Consider the following 11,742-nt stretch of genomic DNA (forward strand, 5'->3'; position numbering starts at 1 on the left):
GTGAGGTGGTCACACTGCTTGTTGAGGGAGTTTGTTTTGTACAAACTGGCTGCTGCATTTCTTATATTACAACAGTGACCAAACTTCAAAAACAATTTATTGCCTGTGAAGCACTTTAGAAATTTCTGAAGTCATTAAAGGCACTGCATAAAACGCAAGTTATTCCTTTTATTCACTCGTGCCAAAGTAAGTATTTGTGATCTCTCTGGAAACTGAAATGAAGTTATATGTAAAATTCAGCGGATTATTGCTTTGGATGAATCAACAGCAGAATTTAACAAAATAAGATTCAATCACAAGGGCACTGTTAAACTGCTCTAAAATCAAAAGCACAATGCAAGTCTATACCTTTAATGTCAACCTTATTTAAATATAAATTGATCGGAACTTACTTGCATAATTATTTAAATCAAATTGAGCTAAAGCATCAGTCTTTTCTTTTGTCTTTTTTACGCCAGGTTTCACATCCTTTTCCTTCTTTTTACTTGATACATCCTTCATCGCATTTTGGACAGCCACTGGATCATGGGGAATGACTCGATCTACACAGTACACCGTGTTGACATTCCCTCCATTCACTGCTACTTGATCACAATGTTGTTCTTCTACATACCTGCTTGAGAAATGGAACAATCAGATGGACTATCACTGGCTCCAACAATTCAACACGAAATGTCCCATTCTGCAATCATCAGTATTGCCACTCTCACTCAAACATAGTTATATCAAGTTGAAAATCATACAACGCCAGGTTATAGTCCAACAGGTTTATTTCGAAGCACTAGCTTTCGGAGCGCTGCTCCTTCATCAGGTGGTTGGAGCAGCGCTCTGAAAGCTAGTGTGCTTCCAATTAAACTTGTTGGACTATAACCTGGTGCTGAGAGATTTTTAACTTTGTACACCCCAGTCCAACACCAGCATCTCCAAATCGTTAGTTGTATCATCTTCTCACGGACTGACTGCTTGGCAGCAGCAGTGTAGTAGAATTACGCCCTTTGTCTTCTGGTTGTGCATAAAGATAAAGCAAAAAAAAAAGCCAGCAGGAGGACTGTTCAATCTCAAACCCACAGCTGTGTTAGTCAATGAAATGTAACATGGGACTGAAGCAGCAAATGAGGCTATATTTTGCAGCCTCCTACTATTTGGGATGAGGGAGAAAGCAATGAAGAACCATCACAAAGTAACTCGTGCTTTATGAAAAAGGGGGGAAGAAAATCTGTAATAATATAATTACTGTTATTTTCTTACTGAAGAACATTAGCGATTTGGACGGAATTAAAGAGAGCCATTATAAAGTTGTTACGTCTATGTTGCAAATCTGAAATTATACTATTCTTGTGTCTTTAAACAGACTCCACTTTCAAGATTATAATAGGCGACACTAAAGGAGGATAGACTGAAATAGTTCTTGCTTTACATAATAAAGGTAAAGTTGTCACAATCTTGCCAGTCCCTAGGGCTACTCTCTCATTAGAGAGAGACTATTAGAAATGGTTTAAGCCGAGGGTCACCTAGTCTCAAATGAGGGGAGAGGTTGGGAAGGAGAATCTTTTCATCAATGAGTGAATTGAACCCATGCTGTCAGCATCATTCAGGCATTGCAAACCAGCTGTCCAACTGAGCTAATGGACTCCTCCATTAGTTAATAACCACAGATATCAGGGCTGGGTACCACTAAGCAGAGCGAAGTCTTGAAGACAGAACTGACAAACACTAAACATTTAGCCTCTGCCTATCAAACTTCCACATTATGTACCTTTTGTTCCTTGATGGTTGCCCAACTGCCTTTTCATTCCTTGAACCAGTCCCATTAGTTTTTGGAGTTTTTCCACCATAGCCTGGATTCGTCCTGCGGTTTTGCCTATCAATTGGCCGCTGGCTAGAGAAACTGCGCTTAGCTAACTCTTTCCTCTGTCCCAGACTACTCTCTGGCACATCCACTTCAGGCGGTAGGTTGTTCTGGCATATTCTATTCTCTCTGTCTCGTTTCTCTGTAAAGTCGCTGCTTTCAGAAGCAGTCTCCCACTCCTCATTAGCTTGGTCAGAAGAATTTTGATTAGACAGATCTGGTGACTTATTGCCAGCTACAAGAGAAGCCATTTCCTGATCATCAGTCCTTGCAGTCATATTAGATATGCCATGGTCTGCAGGAACAGCTACTTCACTTTTCACTTCAGTGGCTGCGTCTTTTTCTTGTTTGAGGCGCCTGAATCTTGGAGGTTTGTCCTGCCTGGGAGGGCGTCTCCTCCTTGGGGGCATATCCATCGATCGCTCTCTTTTGGGTGGTTGATCATCTACAACCGAGTTTCCAGAAAGCAGAGTTTTGTCTCTGACTCCATTTTCCTCCCCAGTATTCTCAAGTGCCACTTCCAAAGGTCTGTTCAGCACTTTTGTAGATTCCTTTAGAGGCTGCCTTTTGGACAACAACATGCAGGTGGAAACATCACCATTTAGCTGGTAAGTACCATTTACCTTGCACACGCCGCCTCTATTTTGTCTGGAGGACATCCCTCGAGAGGCAAAGTTACGCCCTCGCCCAGGGTTGCTCAAGCGAGGTGGCAGTGCCCTCTCAAACACTTTGGGGGGCCCTCTTTCATCCTCCACTTCACCAACAATTGGCCCATCAGATGGTATCCTCTTAGATTTCTTGACAGAGTCTTTAAACACATTTTTCCCCTCTCTGTCTGAATATACTATATCACTGGTGCCTTCACTGCCAGTTCCAGATCCCCGCTGTCTCCGTCGTTTTGGTATATCTTCATATTCAGACCCCTCACTGCGTGTCTCGCTAGCATTTCGACGGCGGGAAGAGCTCTTTTGGCTGTCATCTAAAGGATTACTGTAGTCCTTTGGAGTCTGACGAGTTCCTCTGCTCAAGTTGTTGTACAAACCTCTGGCGTCTCCAACCCGGCCATAAAAATCTCCTCTCCCTCTGCCCCTCCCTCGTCCTTGGCTCCTACTACTCAAGTTATGTTCATCATCTTCAACCCAGTTCCTTCTCTGTGGTGTAGGAAAATCAATGCAATCTTTATTCACTGGTCTTACCTCCCATGCCTTATTTTCCTTTTTTTGCAGTTTCTCCATTTCCCATTCAAATTTAGCTGAAGGCACTGGGAGGGCCGTCATTTCAGGTCTAACATTCGATAAAGAAGAGGTTTGCGATGATGACACCATTCCTCCATTGGTTTTCAGCATTTTGTTCTCAGTCTTGGTCTGTTCTGCCTTAGTGTGACTGCTCTTCAGAACAGATTCCAACTTTACTTTTTCCGTTTCTTCAGCCTTCTCAGTCTTGAGGTCTTTAAGTACTGGTTTCTTAATCGGTCCAGATCTTCTACCTGTCATTTTTCCAACAGTCTCACGACGATCAATGTGATTTCCTTTCAGTGGTTCCCACTGGGGTGCAGGCTTAGATTCCCTCTTTGGTAGATTATCAGTTTGCCATATTTCTGCTCTAAAACCTTTCTCCTCTCTGGTCTCTTCATGATCATTCATCTTGGGGCTTGGGGGTTCTTTCTGGTGCACATAATCCCAGGTGTGAGACACCAGTTCCTCAACATTTTCATCAGGTTTTGAGGACTCAATATTGTCCTTCAACAGGGACCCATTCAGCCTGACCTGCTCATTTTCAGATGTGAAAAGTTCTTTATGAAGTATCTGAGAACTTGTCTGATGCTGGAAAAAAACATCCCGGCCTAACACCGACGACACATTTGGAGATACATCAGGCCTTCGGTCTTTTATTAGTTCACTCTGTGGCTCCAAACAAACCATATTCAACAATTTGTCTGTTGGTGCAACCCTGTAATCATCTATCTGCTCCTCAAATGGATCCCGCTGTATCTTCATGGCTTGCTGGGAAATGGAATCTGCCCTCACAGCAGGTGGAGTGGGAAGCCTTTCATCCCTGTAATAAAGAAAGGTTGTTATTGAATGCATCGTAAAACATTGGGGAACACCACAGCAGATTTCTGTAAACTGCAGGGAGAAGTTACTGATCAGAATCACTTCTGTAAATTGTTCAAATCAACTGGACAGATGGAAGTACCCCAAAGACTGTGTACATGGAACACAGAACTGTACAACACAGGAACAGGCCCTCTGCCCAAGATGCTGTGCCAAACAAGACACCAAATTAAACTAATTCCTTCTGCCTATTCTTGGTCCATACCACTCCATTTCTTGCAGTATCCCCACATTTTCTGCTCAGAAAAAGACTGATCTAATCTCATTCCAATTTAAAGTTATTTTAAGGCTAAGGATCAAGCAAACAAACAGAGTCTGTATCATATTTATTTAGCCACATTCTAGTAGATTACTGTCCTCAGGTCATTAGGGGTCACAAACATACAAAAGTTCATATTTATTGCTTCTATTGTGGTTCACATCATAAAGACCAGCTAAAACCAGCTAAAGACCAGCTAAAACATTATTCCAAAACATATTAGTGGCCTGTTATCAATGCTAACGTGGCACCTATGTTGATCCTTTAAAGGCAAGAAACTCACCTGACATTTCTGTCTTTGGCAACATTATCCTCTTGCGATCTCTGAGAGGTTAACATAAAAGTTCTGTTTGGAGGTGGTGGATAGTCCTCTTGACCCCAGCTGAATTGTGGTTCTGTAGGTGGAGTTCTTCTCTCCTGTAGCAGAATGGGAGACCGGTCATGCTGCTCTGACCCTGAGGTCGCACTGTCTGAGCGATCTGGGCGCATTACAGGCTTCATTATTCCTACAAGAAATAAATCATCCTTAGGTCAGCATAAACAATGTACCTTTAATAGAAAATTAGCACATTTTGCCACCTGCCACAATGGCATTTGAACCCATGCCCCTAGAGCATTAGTCTGGGTCTCAATTACTATTTAATTGACAATTTTATTGACAATACCAGTAAGCCACTGCTTCCCCTAAACAAGCTAGTTAACTACTGATGCAGAGTGCATGGAACCACAAATTACATTTCATTTTGCTTATTATGCCATTTATCCTCTGATTTTATGGTTTCATAAATTCCAATAAGTCCAATCTGATTTTTGTACTCCTCTGTTTCAGTCGGTAGGTGACAGATAACAAACACCTGTTATGATTGGGTGAAGGTAAGAGAAGGCAGACAAATAGTGATCTTGTGCTCGTGCATTGTGCGTCTGGAAACTGGAATGCAAGTTGTCAACTACCCCAACTGCAGCTGACTCATAGATTATGCAGCAAACACAATCCATATACAACTCTACTCTTTAGTTATAGCCCCTGCAGATCTAAGTGACAGCAATTGGTGCATTACAATCAGTAATAAAGAACTGTGGAAATTTCAGTATTCACCACATTAATTGAGCAAAGATCACAGAAATATGATCAAGAATGAATGAATGATTATTTCTACTCGAAGTTCAAATGGGCTGCAAGTAACATTCATGCTGACAATGCACAGATCAGATTCCTTTAGAAGGAGAAAATACCCACACTATTCTGTTACTATAATCTATTCCAACATCAATTTACCAGAGGGATGAACACCTGATGGGTAGAAGTCAATTGGTGGCCTTCCTGGGCTCAGTCGAGGATCCATGTATGAAGGCATCATCATCCAACGAGGATCATAGCCAAGCATTTGAGGTGGTGGTGGGCCAACTGGGCTGGCATAGATGTGCCTCTGTGAATGGGAATGAGGTGGTGCAACAGATGGTGTCATGACAGGTCCTTGTTGCTGTTGCCGTTGCTGCATCTTTAACAGCTGCTCCTGGTTAGGCACAAGCAGGAAATAATACAAACAATACAGGTTTAGACAAGTTTAAAATCATGATCCTTCCATCTTACAGTATAGTCTTTCGTCCCAACAAAGACTTGCAAACTCTTTTGGATAAAGCAGAAAATTAAACTCCCATCCCATCCCAGCAAAGACAGGGTTGGAAAATTTAACTGACACAACTACCAAGTCTTTCAGTTCTGGCTTGCTGTTTCTAAAGGATTTTGCTTGCTTTGCTACTTAATCCAATCATCTTCCCAAAATCATGCATCTTGCACATAAGCAAACAGAGGCCTAATAAGAATGAAAGAGTAACGGAAGTTTAGGGGACTACTGGCTCTTAGCAGATTATTCCTTTGCTCAAATCAACTTCACCACAAACCTTGAGCTTAGTGAGCAGTGCCTCCCTCTCTGCTCGATCTGCGCCATAGGAGCTGAACTACTTTTGGGTCTCCAGATCGCAAAAAGGACATTTTTAAAACAAGACTTTCGTTGGAAGCACATCTTTCAGCAAATGCAAATCCAAATCTAAATCCAACATGTTTGTTCATAAAACTTCTGTAGGGCACAGGCACATTTAAATAAGATTTGTTTTCACAGCTTCACCTAGGCCTTAATTCATAATTCAGCAATTTGACAAAAAAAAGATGCAAGGGGGTTTGCCATTCAACTTCTCGACTAATATCACAAGTGAATACTTCAAATCAGCAACCAACTTAACATTAAATTATTCCAAAACATATTAGCTAATACTTCTTTTTTGCAAATTTGTTTATTCTGAGTAGACGACTACTACTACACCTAATAAGCAGGAAGAAATTATGGTAAGCTGTACAGACCGTTGGTAAAGCCACACCTAGAGAAATGCATTCAGATCTCAACACTACAGCTTAGAAGGAAGAGAAACATAGATATGCTATTAAGGCCAGGTCTTCAAGGGTTACATTGCGAGGAAAGATTAAATAAATCAGTTATGTTCTCTGCAAGTTAAAAGATTACGAGGTGATTAGATTGAAACTTTCAAGACATCACTTGGAATTGCTAAATTAGAGAGGGAGGGAAACTATTTTTGCTGGTCAGTAAGTTAAAGGCCAGGGATGTAGTCAAAGCTGGACCCCAACAGCCAAACCTGTCAGGAGTGAGGTTAAGAATTTGTATACACAATAGGAATTTGAAACTCTTACACAAATAGGAGTTGACTTTAGGCCAAATGTATAATTTTAAATCCAAGACTTGTTCGGTTAACAGAAGTCTACCCACATATTAAGGGCAAAGATGGAGGTCAGTCAGAGATTGGCCTGACCTGACTGAACAGTTGAATAGATTCAAGGTATTCAGAGACATACGTCCATTCTCACTTCCAGCAAGTTATGACGATAAAGTACTGAACACCTCTGCTCTACTGGCAGTTACCTGCTGTTGTCGTTGGAACCGAGGTGGCAGAGACTTGTGGAACTTGCTGTAGTTTTGAACAGGCAGTACTGGCTCATTTCCTTGCCTGCTATTTTCTTCATCACTTGCTGCAATCCCTGCAGCAACTTCTTTTTTCACCTTATCCTCAACAGGAAGCTCCACAGGCAGCTCAGACTTTTCTGAAATTCATTATGATAGAAAATCAACAGTCGTTCAGCAGATTCCACACTCCAGACATAAGTATGTTCAAATCATGAAAGGTAGAAATGGAGAAAATATGCCTTAAATATGACAGATATTCCTTCCTAAAACCAAGCTCTTTCTCCCCAGCCAAAGAAAATACGTCAATACTACGTATATTAAATACAGTCTTATTTTTCACTGACTCCCCAACTCCTGGCAACCTCTTCTTCCTGCCTTTAACTTTCTCCATATTCCTTCTGACTCTGGGCTACAGTGTGTCACAACAACTTATATCCGTATCCCAGTTCCTGCACTCTTCAGCCTCTACGCTTTCCTAAATCTGTTCACTTCATTACCACCTTTTCAAAATCTACCCACCGATTGCACCATCAGTCATCCTCCTCAACTTTGCCGTTTCCTGCTCAGACATCTGCTCCCCTGACAAGTACCTTGGAACATTTCCCCCTGCAAAACATAATGCATAAAACAAGTATCTGTGACTCTGGCCAGATGTATCTGAGGTTTTCTTTCAGCATTAACATATTTCACACAAGGTAAACACCCATAATGGCAGGGTTGGGTCTCCAACGAACTACCAGAAAGGTGATGTAGATTAATCTGCAATTTTGTACCTATTCCCATGCAAGTCACTCCCAATTTTCTCCAGATTAATTAATGGTTGATTCACTTAGTCAGAATTGCAATGTGTGTTGCACTTTCATTTAAGCTAAGTTACCATTTTGATCCAATAACTCAAACTTGCTCAAAAGTGAAAGCTCAGTTTAACTGTACAATAAAAGGAGAAGATTTGTAGCTCGGGTGCTCGTTGTTGTGGTTCTGTTCGCCGAGCTGGGAATTTGTGTTGCAGACGTTTCGTCCCCTGTCTAGGTGACATCCTCAGTGCTTGGGAGCCTCCTGTGAAGCGCTTCTGTGATCTTTCCTCCGGCATTTGTAGTGGTTTGAATCTGCCGCTTCCGGTTGTCAGTTCCAGCTGTCCGTCGCAGTGGTCGGTATATTGGGTCCAGGTCGATGTGCTTATTGATAGAATTTGTGGATGAGTGCCATGCCTCTAGGAATTCCATGGATGTTCTCTGTTTGGCTTGTCCTATAATAGTAGTGTTGTCCCAGTCGAATTCAAGAAGCACACCGACCACTTAGCGGACAGCTGGAACTGACAATCGGAAGCGGCAGATTCAAACCACTACAAATGCCGAAGGAAAGATCACAGAAGCGCTTCACAGGAGGCTCCCAAGCACTGAGGATGTCACCTAGACAGGGGACGAAATGTCTGCAACACAAATTCCCAGCTTGGCGAACAGAACCACGACAATAAAAAGGAACTGCAAGATTTGATGATCACAACATATTTTACACAACTTTAAGAACCAACAAGGCTGAATAAGATTATTTCCAACAACCAGTCAGTAAAACTGTTCGATTTCATTGAGGTATGGTTATGTTGTCAATCAAATAAGAAAATCTTTCAAATCCAGAACTGCCATTGGTACCTTTTGGTAAATTCTGCTTGTTGTCAGTGTAGGGTTTCTGCTGTGCAGATAGAGGCATAAAGTCCTTGCTCTCCTTAGTTTCACCATCATCCTTTTTCCGACCATCAAATTTAACAGAGTTCTCTATCACTCCACGTTTTTGATCAAGTTTCTTCAGTTTTTCAGCACAGGCGGCTAGTCGCTCTTCCTGGGCCCGTCGTTCCTCCTCTTCACGCCTTCTCCTGACACGTTCCAATGCCTCAGAGCGTTCACTGGTGCCAGGATTTGGCCGCTGTCGCCATACTTCATCTTTCTCAACATGAGTGTCTGCCCATCTATTAACTCCCGCTAGTTTTTGGAAGACTCCAGCCTGAAGAGAGAAATGCAAGAAGTGAAACTTTTGTAATGCAGATAAGGAAAACATTTAAACTGAAGATTTATAATGCTCAATAATTCGTTTTCTATTTAAACCTTGCTTGGCCCACTCCAAATCCCATTCCTACTACCATTCAAACTCATGCTTCAACAGCTCATGACAAAAAAGGTTTGAATCCAAACACTTATTCTCTAACCTTTCTGGATGAGCTGCTGTTGTTACAAAATCAGTGACCAATTTCATTCTAGATTATACATATAGATAAGCAGTAATTCTTCACCAAGAATGGTAGGAAATCTGATTTATGGTCGGGGATATTTAGGAGAAAAAAAGTGGTTCAAAATATGCGAGAGCAAATTGAAGAGAGCCAGAGTGACCTCACTCAAGGTTGGAATCTGCCTGCCGATTAGTCTCAGATTTTCTGGCATTGCACTTCCCTGGGTCAGGAAGTAATACACACATTATTTTATCTTTCCATCAGATCCATTCTATAAACATTCTGAAATAAGACTGCTATGTATATGCACATCTAATCATCATGACCTACTTAAATGTCTGGAATGTGATGCTAAACCTTGTACATCATTCATCACACCTCAGTTAGAGTATTGTGTCTGTTACTAGCTCCACACTATCAAGGGCTTGGAGCAGGTTCTTATGCAAGAACAAACATAAAACTCGAAGAAATAGAAGCAAGTGTAAACCATGGGGCCCTAGAGTCTATTTTCCTCATTTAACACGACTAACCTTCTGCCTTCATGCTTCAGCTTGTTTCCCACATCTCTGGGTCTCATAACCAAAATTCTAATTATCCCAGCCTTGATTACATTTAACCCTGTAATACCCACAATCTGAATTCTGTTACGTGGAAAGACTAGAGAAGCTGGGGTCATTCTCATTAGAACAGAAAGATTAAGAGGAGATTTTATCATGAATGACTTTTTAATTTTAAAAAAAAACTATTTCAATTGGCAGGAGGTTTAACAATCAATCAGAGCACCTAGATTTAGAATAATTAATTCAATAAGCAAAGGGGAGAAAAGGAGGATTCTGTTTTCAAGCAGACCGAGTTGAGATAATTCAGAAAGCACTACCTAAAAGGACATCAGCAGTTATTGCAATTCTAAATACTTGTAAAGATAAAAAATAAATGGATGGTCATGAGGGAACAGCTGCAGGGAGCACCAAGTAGAGAGGCAAAGAGGAGATTTATTGGCAAAGATAAAAGTCTTCATTGCATGTGGAAAGAAGGTGGCAGGACGGAAATCCAGGAGCACAAATTTAAGGTAAAAGGTTTTTTTTATTGCAGCAATTTGAAACGTGCACTGCCTGAAAGGCTGGTGGAAACAGACTTAGCATTATCTTCAAGATGGAACTGGAAATGCATTTTACTTGGAAAGGAGAAATTTGCTGGGGCAAGTACCACATTTAAATAGCACTATTCAAAAAGTTGCAAAGTCACAATGGACCAAAACACCTCTTTCAGTGCTATACGATTATAGGACTCTCGCGGGATTGCAGCACATCATAAGCACATTTCTTTTCCAGCGGCAGTTGGAGTGGGAGGAGTGGCAGCAAGGACCAGAGGCCCAACAGGAAGGGAAATTTTAAAAGATTTAAAAGCTTATCTTGTGTATAGGCAGAGCACACACTGAGCAGAAGTGGACACGGGACTGCTGGGTAAATGAGGTTTTATATTTGGGTGGGTTACTTTACCCGAAACACTACTCGGGTAGTGTCTCCCAGCCGTCCTCCTCTAACCAAAAAGAAAGGTTCTGTGCTCTGGATTGGTAAGGTGACTAGTTTCTTTTTTTCTTAGTTTTTCAGCAGTCTTGTTGGGAATTTAGAACAGTGGGAATGGAGGTTAGGGCAGTTGAATGTTCCTCCTGCAGAATGTGGGAGGTAAGGGTCGCCAGTAGTGTCCCTGTTGACTGCGTCAGTGGGAAGTGCACCCTCCAGCTCCTCAAAAACCACGTTAGGGAACTGCAGCTGGATGAACTTCGGATCATTCGGGAGGCGGAGGGGGTTACTGAGAAGAGTTAAGGGAGGTAGTCACACCTCATGTAAAAGAAGAAGGCACATGGATTACCGTCAGGGATGGAAAGGGTATCGGTAGACAGTGCAGGGATCCCCTGTGCCGTTCCCCTCAACAAGTATACTGTTTTGGATACTGTTGATGCGGGGGGGGGGGGGGAGCGATTTACTAGGGACAAGCAATGGGGCACAGGTCTCTGGCACAGAGTCTGTCCCTGTTGCTCAGAGGGTAGGGGTAAGAGGAGCAGAGCATTACTACTGGGGACTCCATAGTTCGGGGGACAGAAAGGAGGTTCCGTGGGAACGAGAGAGACTCACGTTTGGTGTGTTGCCTCCCAGGTGCCAGGGTTCGTGATGTCTCTGATCGTGTTTTCAAGATCCTCGTGGGGGGAGGGGAGGCAGCCCCAAGTCATGGTCCACTTCGGCAGGAAGAGAGATAAGGATTTAAGGCAGAAATTCAGGGAGCTAGGGTGAAAGCTTAGAGCTAGAACAAACAAGAGTTGTCGT

General features: G+C 42.2%; 1 protein-coding gene across 6 annotated transcripts in view; it reads right to left on the bottom strand.

Moving 5' to 3' along the window:
* The window catches only part of prrc2b (proline-rich coiled-coil 2B), an 84,555-nt gene that overhangs the window by 37,678 nt on the left and 35,135 nt on the right, over positions 1–11,742 (bottom strand). For 4 of the 6 annotated variants that reach the window (XM_043720547.1, XM_043720550.1, XM_043720545.1 and 1 more), the window contains exons 11-17: positions 8,847–9,195; positions 7,717–7,803; positions 7,156–7,334; positions 5,499–5,736; positions 4,506–4,728; positions 1,757–3,904; positions 393–613 (exon numbers count right to left, since the gene is read on the bottom strand). In XM_043720547.1, the coding sequence (XP_043576482.1) occupies positions 393–613; positions 1,757–3,904; positions 4,506–4,728; positions 5,499–5,736; positions 7,156–7,334; positions 7,717–7,803; positions 8,847–9,195 (3,445 nt within the window). The remainder of the gene's footprint in view (positions 1–392; positions 614–1,756; positions 3,905–4,505; positions 4,729–5,498; positions 5,737–7,155; positions 7,335–7,716; positions 7,804–8,846; positions 9,196–11,742) is intronic. The other 2 variants (XM_043720546.1, XM_043720549.1) reach the window with 2 other exon arrangements.

Source organism: Chiloscyllium plagiosum, chromosome 30 (genome assembly GCF_004010195.1).
Source record: "Chiloscyllium plagiosum isolate BGI_BamShark_2017 chromosome 30, ASM401019v2, whole genome shotgun sequence".
Taxonomy (NCBI): Eukaryota; Metazoa; Chordata; class Chondrichthyes; order Orectolobiformes; family Hemiscylliidae; genus Chiloscyllium; species Chiloscyllium plagiosum.